The sequence below is a fragment of the Corapipo altera genome, unplaced genomic scaffold, assembly GCF_003945725.1.
Source record: "Corapipo altera isolate COAL_440 unplaced genomic scaffold, ASM394572v1 22b, whole genome shotgun sequence".
Classification (NCBI taxonomy): Eukaryota; Metazoa; Chordata; class Aves; order Passeriformes; family Pipridae; genus Corapipo; species Corapipo altera.
Genome location: NW_020884876.1, coordinates 5427498 through 5445761, shown reverse-complemented (window position 1 = coordinate 5445761; position 18264 = coordinate 5427498). Strand labels below are relative to the sequence as shown.

The 18264-nt window shown below is 40.0% G+C and overlaps 1 protein-coding gene across 5 annotated transcripts in view; it reads left to right on the top strand.

Annotated features, from left to right (window-relative positions):
* MTUS1 (microtubule associated scaffold protein 1) overlaps positions 1-18264 on the top strand; it is a 135480-nt gene that overhangs the window by 19153 nt on the left and 98063 nt on the right. For 4 of the 5 annotated variants that reach the window (XM_027635667.1, XM_027635668.1, XM_027635664.1 and 1 more), the window contains one exon: positions 15355-17525. In XM_027635667.1, the coding sequence (XP_027491468.1) occupies positions 15543-17525 (1983 nt within the window). In that variant the 5' untranslated portion in view covers positions 15355-15542. Of the gene's footprint in view, positions 1-15111; positions 15200-15354; positions 17526-18264 lie in introns of those variants that run through there. The other variant, XM_027635666.1, reaches the window with a different exon arrangement.

The following is an 18264-nucleotide window of genomic DNA, read 5'->3' as shown; positions in this document are numbered from 1 at the left end:
ATTGGAGTGCAGTTATAATAAATTTTTGGTATTGTTTCTTTGGTTATCTAACAACCGTTTAAGAATAGTATCTATTTTCAGCATCCCACATTCTAACCCTGAAATGGTAGAAAAGGAATTAGTTGTATGCCTGTATTTCTAAACCTCACATCTTCACCTGTGACTTTCTGTTATCACAGAATAGGACTGATAACAATGCTTTCCCAAAAAGCTTAAGATTTTTCTTAATAAAATATCTTTATCTTATTGACACTGAAAGGTGAGGAGTGCGTAGAAGGAAGCATGTGCAAGCGAGGAATAGTGTCTAATAAACAGTAGGAGTGGAGCCTGATGGTCGGTGTCAGGTGTCCTGCCCAGCCAGGCAGGTTTTGCCCATAGCATAGTGGGCTAACATCTCCAGGCAGGTCTGGAAAAGTTCATTTAGCTGAATCTGCCTAAATGTTGAACAAAATTGCTGTGGGATCTGACCTACACCCCTGTCTGTGAGTGAGCACAGATACATTTTTCAAACTGAAAAGAGGAAACCATTTTCACAGCTGACTAATGTGCCGCATTACATTATTCTCCTAAACTGATCCTTTCCGCAGCAGATGGAGTGGAGTGCAGGCTATGGAGACAGCAGTGGGGTCCTCTGTCTTTCCCATTCTATGATCTGAGGGAGCATGGGATCTGAAATAGTACTAGTTGCTGGCCAGGAATGGGCTTTGATCTGTGGGGGGATGAGACTGTGACAACACATTCATGTGCTTCAAAAGCAGATGTGCCCACCTGTGTCTTGCAAGTGAGGCTTCCTAACCTTCAGCTTTCAACTCAACTCTCTGATTTACCTGTGAGGGTTTAGTTAGTGAAAACAGGTGATTTGTGTTTGCATCAGTACAGTGAGTGAGTTTTGTTCTGTGTAAGAAGCTGTTGTTGCCACTCAAACACTTAACCAATATCAGAGGAAGAAACTAGTGACTGGTATTTCTCTGTATATATTCTTTCTAAATAAGCGTGACAGTACTGGCATCTTGTTTCTTTCTGAATATGGTAGGGTATTAAGCAGAAAGTGATCTTGTGACTGTCATGCATCTCTTAATATTCCCAGCTCCCCCAAGTCAGTAATCTAAAAGCCATCTTTGCTGTTCTGCTCTGAGTGGGGACTCTTATTCAGATACCCTTTTTGTGGAGGGGTCTGTATTTTTCTTCCCATGTTGACTAAAACTTGTGTTTTTTCCCAGGCATCTAGGAATGTGTGAACTTGAACAGAAAATGTGGCAGCCTGCAGTCGGGAGGGTCTGGTATTGGGGTGTCCCTCCGTCCTGATGATGATATAGTCCTTGTGGTTGTTGCTGTTCAAGTGAATGTGCAGTTGTGATTGCTGCAGCTGCATCTCCTTAGTTGTTGAATCTGCTTAGGTGGTTCCTCTTGTGCTGGAGAAGCTGTCAGCTTTCCTGGACCTCAGCTGGCTCTGTGCATCTTGGCAAAGAGGTAGGATGTCATTCCAGGGCTGTCAAAATCTTGTGGCACATGTAATATGAGATACATGAAACTTGGCAGCCTCAATTTGACAGAGGTCTGGTGGTGAGACCACAAGAATGTTCTCTAAGTTGCTATTTGTTTTTCCCTTCCATGCTTAGTATTTTGAATGTACTGACCTTCTGGGTACATGAAAGATGAATCCGTCCAGGCCATGGGGTGAGGCTGTGCAAATGTGCACTCATGTTCATTGTTGCTGATGCTGTGCTTTCATTCAGCACAGCCTAACTTAGGCTGTGTTACTGCATGGTTTAATTCAGAATAAAATCAATTTACCTGTGGTTGGTTTGGGATCCAAATTATTTGTTGATGTGCATACGTATTTGATGTTGAAAGCTCAACAGGGATCTTAGTAAATATATTTTGTGTTATTTAAAGAGTGAGTATTTTATGGTTAAATATTAGAATGGTATTTTCTCCTTGTAGACTATAAATGAGTTACACTTTATATCAAAGAGTAACAGAGATAGGCATCTGATCATCAAGTTAACCTAATAGTAGCTCCAGTGTATTATTGCACTGAATCTGTGGCTGTGATAAGACTTGTGATTTCTTTGTGTTTTTTATAATTTTTTTCTGTTATGTGGTCATATGAGGAAACAAACAGGTACCTGATGTAAAAATAAACCTGAATACTCAGGTTTACTGCATTTTATATCTGCATGTGGAATCTAATGCTGAGCAGGCTTGTTGAAGTAAGCACGGTGGGATAGTGCTGTATCTTGTGTCCAGTCCATTCCATGCAAAATAACTGATCCATGGGATAGGATGAAAATGTAAAAATTGGCTATTAAGCTGGTGCACTGAGATTGGAGTTGAACCAAAGGCACTGATGGCAGCAGTGGTTCCTGTGTTAATAAAGATTAGTCTACTTGTACTGAAATGTGCTCTCCAGCTTGTTGGTATGTGAATGCCAGTTTATTCTCAATGTGTAAGGCTTTTTCAGTGGAGTCTCTGGGGAATTTCTCGAGTGTATAGAAAACATTGTCATACAGTATCCCAAATGCTGCTTCTCTGTTATAGCACGTGCTTGGCTTGGGTTTGCTTTGTATTATCCCCGGTATGTGAAATCGCAGTTTCTTTAGAGTACCTGGAATTACAGGTTTGTATACCTAAATAATTCTTAGGAATGAATGTAGCTTGTCCATATTTAGTTGCCAACTTTACATTTGAATGGTGGATGGGAATAATTGAAAACCCCAAGTTCTCAATACTGATATGCAAACTTGGAATTCAGGAACATGATCAGGAGAAACACGTACTGGTTTTGGTGCAACTAAAACAGAGGCAGGAGGTAAACTGGTAGGACTTAACCTGAGGAAACTGGGAGCTTAAGCAGACGGTTGCTCTTGCTTCTGCCATGGGTAGGGAGAGGAAGATGGTGTGCAACAATTCAGGAGACTTTAGTACAGTTTGATATTACAAAAGCAGTTGCTTCTGCTACCTTTCACACCTGCCGTTCTCCATATTACAGTGATTTGTGAAAAAAATAAGAGTCAAAGGCCTCAGTTTAGCACCTTCTATTGATGTGGAAGGCTTGTTTATCTGACACACAACTTCATTTTTAGACTGATATGTATGCCTCAGTAGAGGTTGTTTACCTGTCCTGGGATCATTTGAGAATACACATTTTTCTCCTTTCTGCTTTTTAAAAAAACTCTGGAGGTGGTCTCTAATTTTTCTTAAAAGCCCTTATCAGTGGCCAGAATTTAAGTATTCTGAACATTTGAACAATTTAAAATCTAACTACCAAATACTGCTTTGCAACCCTGAAGGCTTTGCTGTAGATGGACTTTCCAGAGGACTGAACCAAATGGTTTCCAGGTGCCAGTCCCTTCCACCTTGCTTCTTGTGAGGCAATTTCCTTTGGAGAAAGTTCCTAATGCAGCATGAATTGCTTGCAGTTGACGTTTGCGAGCAGTATACTACCCAAGTGACTTGTGAAAATGCCTCTGGTATGTTTAACTTGGTGCAGAGAAAGGAGAACCCAGTGGTGGATTTGAAGGGAAAGCATCAGGATAGAAACAGACTCGTCTTCCAGGAAGTTCAGTTAACTTTCATGAGGTACCTGACCAATGTTTTTTGTTTATTTTTTTTTCCGACAATGTTTCTTCCTCGTTCTGGAACAACCCCCCCCCACTTATGCAATGTACAGTCCACATACATGACCTGCTGCAAGAATTGTTTTCCTGCTTCTTTAAGCTAAAATGCAGAAGTTTCTTATCCATGTCCCAAATTAACATCAATGGTATGAAGTTTCTCAAGTATGCTTACTTGTGTAGGAGCTTTCCACCCGCATTGCAGAGTGGTGAAATACTTGAGGTATGACAGTGTTTCTGACTTGCCTCTGATACAGATAGTTCTATGTCTGTGCTGTTGAGTGACTGTTTGACCCAGCAGTCAAATGGCTGCCATTTGGTGTTGGTGTTTAGCGGAACTGAATGATGAAGGTGTGTGACTAACATAAATTCAGAAATAATATTCTGTCTCCATTGCCCTCTTAATGATGTATACATATTATGTCTTTGGAGGGACAACCTTGAAAGCACAGCTTTGGAGAAGCTTGTGCATAGTGATGCTTTACATCCTGGTGCTCTCTACAGTTTTGAGCCAGGGAAGCTTTGAGTTTTGACTCTAAGAGTATAAAGGCATCATTTAACTTGAATCTTTATATTTCCTGTCTCTGTGCAGAATCTGTAGAAGTTGCAGTCAAACTTCTCTCTGACTTTTTAAGATATTACTAATGAAAAGCCCCTTTATCTGTGTGCTTTCCCGATTATTTTCTGCTGTATATCTGCATACCTTAAATGTGCTTTAGCCCAATAAATACTATTTTGTAGGTTGCTGCTAACAAGACTGGGTGTCTGGTTGAAAAATGATTACTTGAAGTACCTGATCAGAGTGATGACCTTTAAATGATCATGATGCTGTCACTCCATGTATGCAATCTCCCTCCATCAGTGAAATCAAAGCCAAAAGGGTTAAATGTGAAGTGAACTGTATTGCAGACTGGGTAGTTTATACATGGCAGCAAGTCCTAGAGACTGCAGAGAAGCAATCTGTGAGTACAAGTGAATCACCTGACTGAGGGTGCTGTATGGCAGAAGTTAATGTGTGATCAGTCCTTGCAAAAAAAGCCAAAAGTGACCAACTCAAAAAAAACAGAGGAAGAAAAAGGCATCTTTTGCCTGTTAATCGTGAGGCCCTGTTAGGTTGTTAGTCAAGGGTTATGATTTAATTTATTAGAAAACCAGAGGTCTGCTTTTTCACTTGGCAGCACAGAGACAGTACTGTGCCAGTGTGTGTAATGTCCTGTAGCTGTGTGTATCTCATCTCAAGGGAAGGCTGCAGCAGAAGCTGAAACTCACCAGGGAACAGCAAGTATGGATGTAGCACTGGGTGTGTAACTCTTGTGTCACTACCTGTGGCATTTATTTTGGTCATTCCTGAGTTGAAATCAAAGCTAATGTTCCCATATAACATAGAAATGTAGTTCCAGTGTCTGCAATGATGTGGTGCATATAAGCTTTGCTCTTGTGGGAAGCTGTCAAGTCAGCTAATATAGTCAAATGGAGAGAACAATTTGAGAGGTTTGCATTTGAAATTAAAACACCCCTCAGCTCTCTGATTAAAGCTTTGCTGTAGAGCTTTAGCTATACTGTAAAATAAAATGTGGTCTATAATAAACACTCTTTGGATTTGATGCCTGACATTAAGCAAGTCGATTCAAGGAAAAATACTAAAATAATGGATTTGTACCACTTGAGTCTTAAGGAAGATATTTACAATTCTGTGCTAGACTACAGCGTTCTTGTGGGATGCCAGAGGGACTGACAGGATGACTTCTGTACTGGAGCTCTGATTTCTGCTGTTGCCCTGCAGATACAGGACCCTTCTCTCCAGGAGTGCTGCTGCTCAGGGCTCAAGTGGAACCCCTTCCCCAGAGCCGAGGGGAAACTGCAGGGAGTGGCTGGCAGCCTGCAGGTCTGGATCTCTCTCAAGGGATCCCTTGAGTGAGACTAATAAACTTGCCCTGGCAGCCTTTCAAGTGCCCGAGTTGCCCTTCTCTCCAGTCTTTCTCCCATCAGGACCTGGTGGAATTTCAGCCCTCATGGGGCTGCAAGCAGCGTGTCCTCAACCATGACAAGTGGCACGGGGAGCTGGTGCTTTCCAGAGAGCACTGACTGCAGCCTGCTACTCAACAATGTTGCATAAAACAAGCTTTCTTTTTTTCTTTTCCTTTTCTTTCTTTTTTCTCTTTTTTTCTTTTTTCCTTTTTTTCTTTTTTTCCCATTTTTTTCTTTTTTTTTCTTTCTTTTTTCTTTTTTTTTTCTTTTTTTCCCTTTTTTTTTTCTTTTTTTTTGAGCAGCACTGCAGAACTGCCACGGCACATTTCTTGCCGTTGCAGAGGTGGGGTGCTGTGTTTAGCTTTGCAGAGCTTATCCCTCTTGGATTCTGAGGCTTGTGTCTTTGGGGCCCAAAAAGGCAAACAACCAAAAAATGTTCGAAGAATAAAACACTTGTAGCAGGACTGATCTCACAGTGAGAAACAATTTCCTTTGTAGGAAAAAGAACAAGGTTTTCATGTTCTTTCATGTTTCTTATTCTTAAACTCAGTGTTTTATTTGAGTTGTAGTCGCCTGAGACTATAAGGTTTGGAACAATGGTTGTGAATTGCCCTGTTACTCTAGATGACAATTCTGGTTGTGCAACACTGCAGGTGAAATATTGGTGAAACTGTTAGGACTGTTAGGATTTAAATTACTATTCAACAATACTTAGTGAAAATCCTCGAAAACCACTGCACCTTTAGGACTCCTAATAATTTGGTTGGTGCTTTCCTATTTGGCTACCAAAATATTATTTCCTGTAACCAGTTTGTTAGATTCTTTTTTCCCTTGCTATATATAATCAGTAGCCTTAAATATTCTTTAAAACCTAAAACCAGCTGTCTTTAATTGGCAAATGCAGCATCTTCAGAATTAAATTCTGTTGTGATGCTGTTGCTGTGCAGAAGTGCAGTCCTAACTCAGTGGTAAAATTTCTTGTAGAGTCAGTGGAAACCTGCCAGTTCTTGGCTGGCCGTAGTCTTTTCTGAATGAAGGATCACTTCTGCCCAGCAAGCAACTTTTGGGTCTGCAAAAATTGCAAGCTGATTACATTTCTGACTTGGTTAATGTGAGAAATCCTAAACATATTGATTAATTCTTCAACTTCTACTGCAAAATAATATCACGGCAAAGATGCTGCTTTTTCAGTTGTTATATGAAAAAACAGATCAACATTCTCTAAAGAGAACTAGAGCTAATTAGTACTGCTGTACTTACTGTATCTTGCTTCACTACAGGTTATGTTGAGAGTACTCCAAATGCTCTGTAAACTAGGTCATATCATATGTCGGTGTTAAATATAGCCAGTTGCTGAGCTCAGTTTTAGGTGAAGATCTGAAGGACATGCAATGCACAGGAGCAGATGAGTCTTTCTGTGGCCTTAACTATCTGATTCCATTGACATAGTCACTGTACTAGCCAGAATAGTGCTAATGTCAGCTATAAGTTGTGTAGCACTCATACTAGGGCTGCGGGCACAGATGCTTCATGAAACAGTTCAGGAACACGAGAAGTTTCAAGTTAGCACGTAACCTTCAGTGTGTGCTGCCTGGCACATTGTGGTATAGTTCCTTGGCATTAAAACTTGATTGTAAAGGCAAAGATTTCATGCAGGATTTATTTCAGTGGTAATGGTTAAAGCCATTTCTGCTCTGACTTGCCTAGCTGTTGACTCATTGTTAGGAAACAAACTATTTTTATTTTTTTTTTTTTTTTTTTCCAGGGTTACAACTGGCATTTTAGCCACCACCTTTGCAGTGTGGTGCTGTTTCTGCAGAGTATTTCTGCCTTTTTTGCACTTATTGTTTTGTGAAAGCCTTGTACTTGTCAGTCAAGATATTAACAGCAAAGTCTTCACTTAAATATTTCACTTAAATGTTATTTATTAAATACTCAGAGGGGATATTTTGAAACAAAATTTAAAAAATGCAAACAAAAAGCCAAAACAGAAAACCTCCATAAAAACACCAGCAACAGCACTCTGCCATTTGTCTTGAGTATCAAAGGTGTAATGGCTATTCTGCATTGCTTCCCTATGTACTTTCTTCTCTACTAGATTTGACTCAGCTAGGATGGGAAGCAAGAGAAGAGTATGGGGCAAGTTAAGAGAGTTGACAGCTCTGTAAAAGAGGAGAAACATGTAATGGACAGTAGACAGTTTACCGAGACCTGTTAGTTTGGAACAGGTCAGCCCAGCTTCTACTTTGAATATTTGAAGTTTGTTTAAAGGAAAATGGGCAGCAGGGGTGCTGATGGCTGAAATTTCCTTAAAGAATGAGAAATTATGATCAAGAATGTATGATGAGAGACTTCAAGAATAGTGCTAGATATTTGAAAACTATCTTGAAAATTGAGGACATTCTTGAGGAGCACAAACCTTATTTGCTCAGCTTTAAAGTTTTACTTATTTACTGTGTGCAAGTGGCTCGGCAGACCTAGCAGGAATTCTTGGAGTATTTTTGTTCTTCATGATACATTACCACCTTTCTTCCTACACTGGTAATATTTCAGTCTTAGAGGGAAAGTTCCTGTGAATAATCCTGGCCTCCTGTTTCGTAATTTGAAGATAACAAAATGTATGAATGCACCCTTTAAATGGTAGCAGTGGACAAAATCAGTTAGCACAATTCCAGAAAACAGAGCAGGTGAGCCGTGCTTGTAAGCCCTATCTAGTCAAGTAACTCAAACACTGATAAGGATTGTTGGATATGACAGACTCAGTCTTGTTTGTGCTTACCTGTTCAATCAAGTCTTTCAAAAAGAAGGACTTGAACCTTGACCTTCCATGAAAGTGCCATAATAAATGTACTGTTTGTTTTTTTTTAAGTTCCGACTCCTTACTTTCCTTTTGATCTGAAAGTTTATCTTTCCTTGTACAAGAACGTGTGCTTTTGCTAAAAAACTTAGTTGTGACAAAGCAGCAAATAAATATCCCCAAAGCACCTTCCTAAAAAGTTGATGACTAATTTACTAGGAAGTAAGAACTTAATGGGATTCTTCCAAGTTTCTGCAGACAAACAGGCTGAGTGTTGATCTAATGCAAAACCATGGCTTTGTTTGTGATGGCAATGGATAAATAAATTATAACTAAGTATAAAACTGACCATGTGTGCCGTTGTGTACTGCACTATGCTGTGAAAACCCCGTGACTAGTCTGTGCTGCTTTTAGCAATGAATGCTGTCTTAAGGAAGATACAAATGAGAACCTGATTAAGTCGTAAGAGCGTGCTGGAATAACCAGGTAAGGGGCTTGTTGCAGTTCTCCTCTGCACATTCAAATAGGTAGCTTTGGTTTTGTTTGCTCATGCTCTTAATCTCGAACAATAAAGTACTCTTGCTTACTTGCGCTGTGTTAACAGCTCGCATTTGTCACTGGCTTGTGTGTGCTTATCTCTGTTACTTGAGCCAGTTTCATCTTGGCGGTTGCTGTAAAACAGAGCGGCGAAAGGCACGTGCATTTGCAGAACTTCCTGGGCTAGGGGGTTGCATGCTCCTCCAAATCCCAAAAATACTGGATGCTGGTTTTAGACTATGTTCTTAAGTATCTTGGTTATCTAAGTAGAAGATGGGCTTTATTTACTTCTTAAAAATCGCTGGGCCAGTCTTCCACTTCTGAGTACAGAGTTCTCCCGAAACTTACCTTACAATGAAATTCCAAAGTTGGCAGTTATTAAAGGAAAAAGAACTGTCTTATCAAGACACTATAAATCCATTGGAATGCCTTGTGTGTGTTATGTGCTTATAAATAGTCTGAAATTGAGGATGGAGAGAACAGCCTAACATCCTTAGAGATAGGCCCACAAGGACAGCCAGAGTTCATAAGCAATTCAATAGATAAGGACTGTTCATCCTAGGAAAGCAACGACTATGAATGAGGAAAGAAGGGTCCAAAAGCCATTGAAGCTTTCAGTTGAACCAACACTCTGCGGACTGAGTCACTGGAGGCTGTGAGTTTGGGGAAAGTGCTACTATTGCCATCTCAGACATCCATTTATTCACTAGTAGGACAAACTGCCAGGGTAAATGTACCTGTAAGCATCAGCAGTCAAGTTTTGTGGTAGTCTGATGGTTGTGTCATGATTTGAATATCTTATGGGAAGTCAATACCTGTCGCACAACTTTACAAAGTCTGATTTCTAAAGCTGTATGCTCAGTTGCCGTTCTACTTCTTCTATACCTTAGAACCAAGACTTAACTGCTTAAAATTGGTGCTCCTTGGTTACTTTCTTACTGTAACTTGTATGTTACACTGGTGCTTAAGTCTTGAAACAGTTTGGCAAATGGCCAAGTGGAGAGGGTAAAAACTGATGGTTCGTGCTGTGAAAGTGATACTACTCCCTCAGTCAAACATGCCTGTGTGATTGATTGCAAACATAACTTGCGCGTTATTTCTCTTTACCATAGCTTTGGCTTCTAAAATGGCTTTCAGTGTAAAGCATAGAGATATTGCTTAGCTACCCTGCAGGGTGGTTTGTTTTTTGTTGTTTCTTTCTTTTTTTTTTCCAGCACCTTCACAGTGCCAGCACAGTTGATACTGTGTGTTCTTAAGCAAGCAATGCTGTTAGCATATGAGCACTTCATGTAATTCACTTCCAGGAGTATGTTGTACTTTTAATGTTATAAACATTTGGATGAAGTTGTTCTAGGAGCTTATCCTCTCTTTAAGAGTTTGAATTAGCTTGGTAATAGGCTAGTTCACATCAGGATGTGACATTACTGAATCTACGCAGAGAACTCCAAAATTTACAATTCTATGTAAATACAGCATTACCTGAAATTGCATATTTTCCTAGTGCTTTCTTATGAAGCATGTATGAGTGACCCTGAACTGCATGTTGGGAGGGATGCCTGTTCTGGCATGCAGACTCCCTCCTGGATGATGCCATCTCTTCAGGTGTATATGCTGAAAAAGTCAGACTTCAGCGACTGTGTTGTGTTCCAGAATGTGGTCAAGTAAACTGATTGCAGCATAATGCATTGACATATCAAATGCCTTATATGGATTTTGATTTCAATGACTGTGGTAATCATGACCACATAACATGGTTTTCTGCTGGAATACTGATGCTGCATTTTTTCTGGTATCAAAGCATATTCAGTTAATTGGAGCACTTCTAGACTGCCTTCCTGCATGTCTGGGCAGACTCTCTCCTTTCAGATTTATTCCCCACCCTATGTCCCCCTTCCTACAGGCTGCACAAACATAGCTGATGGGTGTGAGTAAATGTTGCGTGATGGTTTGCTTAAAACAATCAAGTTCCAGATGGAGTACCAGGAAAAGTGTAAATTATTACTGTCTGCATTGTGACACTAACACAAACTGACTGGAATTCTTGTAGTAATTTGTCAAGTTGTCGATTGAATTATCTGTTGTAATTGATCTGGCTTTGATTCCTGTTTACCTAGCACTGAATGAGTCACTGTCTCTCTGCTCTTTTACAGCACATCCCTAGACACCCCTCGTTGGTTAGCAGAAGTGGCAAGATCTTGCTCTGAGCCCAGTTCTGCGTGTTGTAGCGTACTTGTCCTGGATCTGGGGCTGCTGGCTGTGAATTCCTCCTCTTTTTAGGAGAATCTAATTGCCAAACTCCATTCCCTTTTTTTTCCCAAGTGATACGACAGTTACCCCACACTCTTCTATCTACTGGGGAAGGGGAAAGCTTAAGAGCTCTGATAGCGAAGATTTTTCTGCAGTGTACTAGAAGTACACAACTGAAATTTGGCAAGCTGAGCTTTAGTGAAGGCACGAAACAGCTGAACTGTAGGGTGTTGTGGAGGCCAGGCATTCGTAATACTTGATGTAAGACGAAGTCAAAGCAAGTTTTAGTAGTAGTATTCCTTAAGTCACTAGTAGCCAGGAACAGTGTGTTCTCAGCAAGGGCAACTGTTGTGTCTACGCATCTGCTATTGACCCCCTCCTATGGCAAAACTTGAAATTAAAGAATTTCTCATTAGCAGCAAGTGTTTTCATAAGCTTAATGAACATATTGGTATATGCAGAGTTACAGAATGTCTGTTGTTGAGGAATAATGTTTGTCTAGGCTACAGATTTTTATACACCATAGTTATCTTTAGGAACACCTCACTTTCTGTGCAGGATGCCTTCAGGACTCTGTGGATATGAAACTGTATTTGAAGTTGGTTTATTTGCTCATTAAAGTATTGATTACTAGAGTGAAAATTTGCTTTAGAAATAGTTGAATCAGTAGTTTATTGCTGTACGTTCTCTGGTTGTGTGAAAGTCCACAGCAGTGAGTGAGCAGACTTCTATACATACATGTACACCTTAGCATGTGCAACTTGAACACACTTCCTCATTTCTGTCTTTAGTCTCAAAACTACTTTTGTTTTTCTTGAAACTCCTTCAGCATCAGTTGGATCAAGGTTTACTTAGCTGCCCATGTTTTGACATTGTTAGCTATGCATATTGTAAGGTAATGTGCCATTCTTTAAATTCTTGGGATTTTGGTCTTACTAAGTCTTGATATATTGAAGTTGCCTGTTTTCATAGAGAAAAAGCTCTTGAAAGAGGTAGAACTGCTGTTTAAATCTGAGCAAATGCTGAATCAAAATGGAATCTTAACTTTTTGTTGCATGACAAGGCGAGCAAGCTGTGTTAAGGGCTAGTCTCCAGGCAAGTACAAACAAGTTTTAATGTGTCAAAACAACAGTGAAAGTAAAGTTCACAGATACTTTTCAGCAGTTGATTCTGTGATTGACTCAATGGAAAATTATTCAGAGCAGGTTCTTGCCCTGCCTTCAGGGAAGACTTTTGGAAGAACTCTTCAATCTGCCATAGGTTTCCTAATCGAAGGTGAAAACAAGGCTACTGCAGTGGTTTATGCCTTTATAGGGATTGAATAATAGTGGGTAAGCGAAAGATCTAGATCAGCCTTGAGTTAGCAGGAGATTTTTAGCTGTATAAGCCATTTCATCTGGGGGGGGGGTGGGGGGGGGGCAACAGCGGCAGAGGAGGGTGTGCTGTCTGATCTCGGTAGCTTGTTGTTTTCCTTGTTCCATGGTCTTTTTTCCCTCAGTTGGAATCAGATATTCAAAGTACCATGTAAAGACAAGGTTGTGGGCCAGAAGCCACTCTGTGTTTGGTTCATAGTGAGCAGGCACATTCCTGCAGTTCTAGAACAGTCTTACTTTGGGTGCTGCTTTTGTACTCAAAACTTCGTGGACCATGCAGCCAGTATGAAAAGCTTTATACTTTTCATTGGTATGAAAAAGGATTTATTTTGAATGTAGTTACTCAAACTATGTTTTCAACTGAAGAAAATAAGGTTTAAGGAAAAGAGTGAATTTTGAATAATGCAAGAACAGATTTTGAATAATGCATTATTGCTTTTAGTAACTTACCTTTCACTACTTAGCATGCTGGCTTCATTTTATGCTTTCCAAAGTACTTGCTGATAAGAGTTTGTTTTCTTTCCCCTGCTGTGGTTTCCTAAAAATGGCTTATATGGTTTGCGAGGCTTTAAACTTATTTGTTAAAGAACAAGTCAAGAGTTTCTTCTCTTCTCATGGCAAACTTGTTTTCCAAAGCAGTCATTGATTCCATTATACAAAAATACGATCATGGAATTATTCTACTATGTGCCTAATCAGCGTTGCTCTAGCAGAAATCTATTTTTAGTATTATTATTATCATCATCTTTTCTGATCTTGTAACCTCCTTGACCTGTCTTGGTGTATTGCATCCAGTATGGTCACCGTAGTTCAAACAGTCAAATAACTTCAGACTTTAACTCTTATGTGAATTATGAATTATTCTGCCCACCCTATATATTGAATCATGATGTTCATGTCCTGCTGCTTTCTTCACACCACATTTCAAATATGTCATTACATCAGTATCCTTGGTTGAGGATGCCACACTCTGGTGGCTGCATTTTTAGCTAAGCACTGTTTGCCTATTTGCTCATTGTTTTTGATGGCAAATATCCTTCTTTCTGCTCTTTGATTGGAGAGTGGAGTCTCATTCCAGATGTGTAATAATGTTCAACACTTGTCCAGTTGTCCTTCTTCAGTTGGGAAGCTGACCTTTGCAAATGAATACATCCTCAACCAGATTCCCTTGCTGGATCCAGTGAACTTCGTTCTGCCTATTTAGGCTTTATTGCTTTGTAAGTGAGCCCTCTTTCTGGCAGATCCTCCACCCTACTGCAACCATATCTTTTAAGTCTGAAGTTCTCCATATCTCTAGTCTCATTTTTGGTGCTTGGAGCCTTTCATATGGAATTGTGCTATGGAGGTCATCCAACTGCTTTGGACAGTTTGATCTCTCATTTATGTCCTTGTGGTTTTGGTATTTCTGTGAAGTCTTAATGCTTGCTAGGAACTTGTCACTATATGTTGCAAGGCCTCTTCTTTACTGTTTTTTTTTGTTTGTGCATCTCCATCCCATGTGTGGTCCACTGTCCTGCATTGTCTGTCCATGTCCATCCTGCCACCCCCACCTTCCTGTAGGGTTTTGGATGAGGTAATGTGGCTCTGCTCTGCTGGAGAGGACACTGGAATTGTTTCCTCACTTGGCTAATCGTCTTTATAGAAGATGGAGGCTGCTACTAGGTATGAAATTGCTCTCCAAGTGAGTCTGCAGGGGTGTCATGTGCATCTACTGGTTGGCTACTCCAGCAGCATGTGGGAAGTGTACTGGTGTACCCCAGATCATGAACCTCCCTATCCTCTCTTTTTTATCTGAGGTGTCTTAACTCTTAGAAGACCTTGAGCTGCCTCTGCTACGCATTGCTTCCTCAAAAGGCAGGAAGAAAATTTTCAGTTCAGACAAGAACTGCTCTCTGGGGTTGTTACGGCTCTGCATCGAGGGATAAGCACTGAACTTTCTCTTCACTGCAATTCTTATTGTTGCTCCTATGTTACTGCTCTTATTTCTGCTGTAGACCTGAGCTTATACAGCAGCATTTCATCATCATTACAATATAGATCTCTATTTCCATCATTCCAATATAGATCTCTGCACGTGAACTTGTGTATAAGAACATGCCTGCAACCAGACATGGTCAGACTGAAGATCTGCCTAACGCTGTGAACCATGTGCAGCAGTAACCAGGGCTGAATGCTGAGGGAAGAGTCTAAGATCAGGATGAGCGTGCAGTGATTCTTCCCTGGCTGCTTGCAGCTCAAGACTGAGAGCATCTCGAGTCAGTTTGGTGTTCAGTTTTGGACAGGTTTGTTGGTTTGTTTGTTTGGTTGGTTTTTTAACATGGCTCTTGTCTGCTTATGTTTGAGCCCACGTAAGCTCTTGGCTTCCAAGCAGTTTGCAGTAAAACGCTTCACAGCTTGACTACACACTATATGGGGAATCATGCCCTATTGTTGGGTATTTGCTATTGAAAGAGGGGAAAATGATGGTTCATTCTGTCATGTAGTCCTTTGGATACCTTTTCCCTGTTGAGGAGCCAAATCTTTTGGGTTGTTTTTTTTCTTGTATGAAAGCCAAGCAAGCCAAATATCTGAGAATGTAACCCTAAAGTTGCACTTGACTGCAATTGACCAAAGACTTCAAAGTTGCTTGGCAGTCACAGAAGTGGAAACAGCTTGGGAAGGTAAGTGTGCATGGATGACATCTTTGTAAAATCATTATTTGCTTAAGAAAATTGGTCAAAATATCTGCACTTGATTTAATGACTAGGAGCTTAAAAATGTTTACTGTCTTAAAATCCTAATTGGCTAATTGTTTTTAATTTCTTTTTAATTCCAGAACATTTGAATCCTCTTGGGAAACATGAAAACAAAGAACTGCTTTTCAAATATCGTTCAGGACAATTGACACATTCCAGGGAAAAGGTGTTGTGTTTGGGGCTTTTTTTGCAAAGTTCAGAAGAATCTGCATTCTCTGAGATTTTAAATAAGTATAAAATGAAAAGGGTTTGAAGTTTACCCTTCAAAATGAATGTTGGGAAGTCAGATGACAAAGCAAAGAATGGCTTGAAGTCTTCCTTACTTATAAGGGATGAAAACGGAAATAACTACGCACATGACAGAGCTACACCTTCCTCAAAGAATTGTGCCACCAAGATACACAGCAATTCAACTGACCAGAATATAGTGGCTGAGCATGAAGATGATTTTGAAAATACAAGTGACTTCAGAAGTATTCTTTTAAAACAGCAGTGTATTGAAGTACTTGATCTGCAGAAGACACCTGGCAGATACAACTGCACAGGAGCTCTGTTGGGAGATGCAGATGCTGCTTGCAAGTCTTCTGTCACTGAACAGACTTGCACATGTCCTTTGAACTGTGACTTGAAAGCAACAACAAACTTCTTGAAAGGTGACGTTGTTATGGCAAAAATGCAAAATCAGAGTATCAGACACACAGTGCCTTACAGTCAGACAGACTCTAAGTGTGGAGTAGCACTTCCTGCTTCAGAGCAGAACATGCAGTCCCTGATAAATGACAGGGCATGCTGCCACCTGAGCACATTGGATATTACTAATGTTACAGGTGAAACTCTGGGAACTGATCAAAATGATGATATACATCTGAGAGAAACACTAATCTTTTCTGAAATATGTACAAGAGAGAAATTTGATAGAAGCAGCTCAGAAAGAACACCTAATTTCATCTCTGCAGGTGTCGAACACTGTCTGAAAAATGCTATCAAGACTGATAAAGAATCAAAGGAAACAGAAGCACAGTCTGTAGAACTAGCTGCTGAATGTATAGGTCCTTATAGACGAGATGCTTTGTCACCATGCATTAATATTAATGAAGATGACCAAGTGAAATCCTTGTGGGATACCTCTGACCATGATGAAACTGGGAATTCCAATGTTGAAATGTGCATAGATAGTCTTGTAAATAATGTGCACCTTCTCCCAGTAGATAAAATGGATGGAGAACAAGTATCAAAGAAAACCAGTGAACCCTTAACCAAAGAACAGAGTATCTCTGGAAATGCTGCTCTTCAGGATATGCACAACACCCCTTCTGTATCTTGCAGTGTACCAAAATTGAAGAGGACTGCTATACCTGACCTGAAATGTGAAGAAACTTTTGTGGTCTTCAGTCCTATGGCTGATGAAAGTGCTTCTGCTCTATGTTCTTCAACCCCTAAAGAGCAATCAAAAAATAGAACTTTTTCTGTTTCAGCTTTGGAAGAACTTGGAGACAAGTGTCCTAAACTAAGACCAAATGAGACATTTGTAGGAGGACATAATAAAAGGTCTGTGCTTAGAGCTAGTTCAGATCAAACTGTAAGAAAACCAGCGGGCAGGTCTTCTATTGTGTCAACAATAACCAAAGCAAAGAAATCGGACATTGTTAGTTTTCCCAAACCTGATTTCAAAAATGTGAAGCCAAAGGTTGTGTCTAGACCTGTGCTACAGTCAAGAGACAGCGCAGCATTAAAACAGTCTCCCCAGTCCCCCCAGCTGTCAGCTGTCTCCTCACCTTCACGGGTTGCTTCCCCAAGGCAATCGTCCTCTATAAAAGTGTTGAAAAAGACAGTAGATCTTGCTAAAGTTTCAAAAGTGGAATTACCTGTAAATAAGCCCCATAAGCTACATCTTAACAAACGCCTCTTCACTAACCAAGTTGTACGTGCCACAACACCTCCCAGAAACGCTTCCCACAAGACTTCAAAGACACCTGCATTAAAGCAAAGTCCTGAAGACACTGACAAAGCAAGTGCTACCCATTCGGCGTGCTCCTTGGTTTCTGCTGTGTTTCCAACATGTGTAGAGAACTCGGAAGAGATGCTAAATGATAAAATGGAAAGTTCAGACTCCTTAATGCAGCCTTGTGCTCAAGATATTGACCCAACTGGAGGTGAAAAAGAGCAAAGCACCAATATGGGAATGCTTCTGGAAGTGACCTTGGTAAAAGATGTGGCAAATGAAACGTTTGACATGCACTCTGTTCCTTTGGTAAGTTTTTATCTTTCCTACTTTATTGTATGTTTGGTACATTTGGAAAAAGGAAATTTGGCATTGCACAGTGCTGAATGGAAACTGTGGAATGGGCTTTGTTTCTACAAATGTAACTGTAATGTTGATTTCCCAGGTGAAGTCTCTCCCTAATAAAGGAAATTAAGAAATACTGTTTTACTTTCAACTGGTTGCACTTGGCCTCAACTGTAATTTAGTGTCCTTCCATCTTCATCTTATTCCATGATGTAAAATTTTTTTTAGTAAAGTCTTCTACAGAAATGCAGTTCGTGCACGATGCCTAATAAAAGCAAACAAGTCCTAATTGAGTCAAACTTGTAAAATTTCACAGCTTAATTTGGTGAGGTTTTCTAAATATAGCTTTTAATATACACATTTTTCAAGATAATTCTAGTGGTGCTGTAACTTTAAATAGACATTAGAGATAAATTGCTGTTTTCAGTACTTTCTTTTCCTTCCAAATGTGCTTTAGAACTAAATTACATTTTTTAAAATTACTTATGTAAATGTTGTGCATATATTAACAGTAACATTAAGTCACACAAAACCCAAAGACCAATGAGTTGGTGAAACATTTTATTTCACTGTCTCCTTTGAATAATTTGGGAGTTTGTTTGTTTGAAGTAGAACCAGGACTCGTTAGAATAGTTAAGAGTAGCCAGGAAATATTTCTTATGCAGAGGGCATATACCTGGTTTTGGGCAGTCAGCCAGCTGGA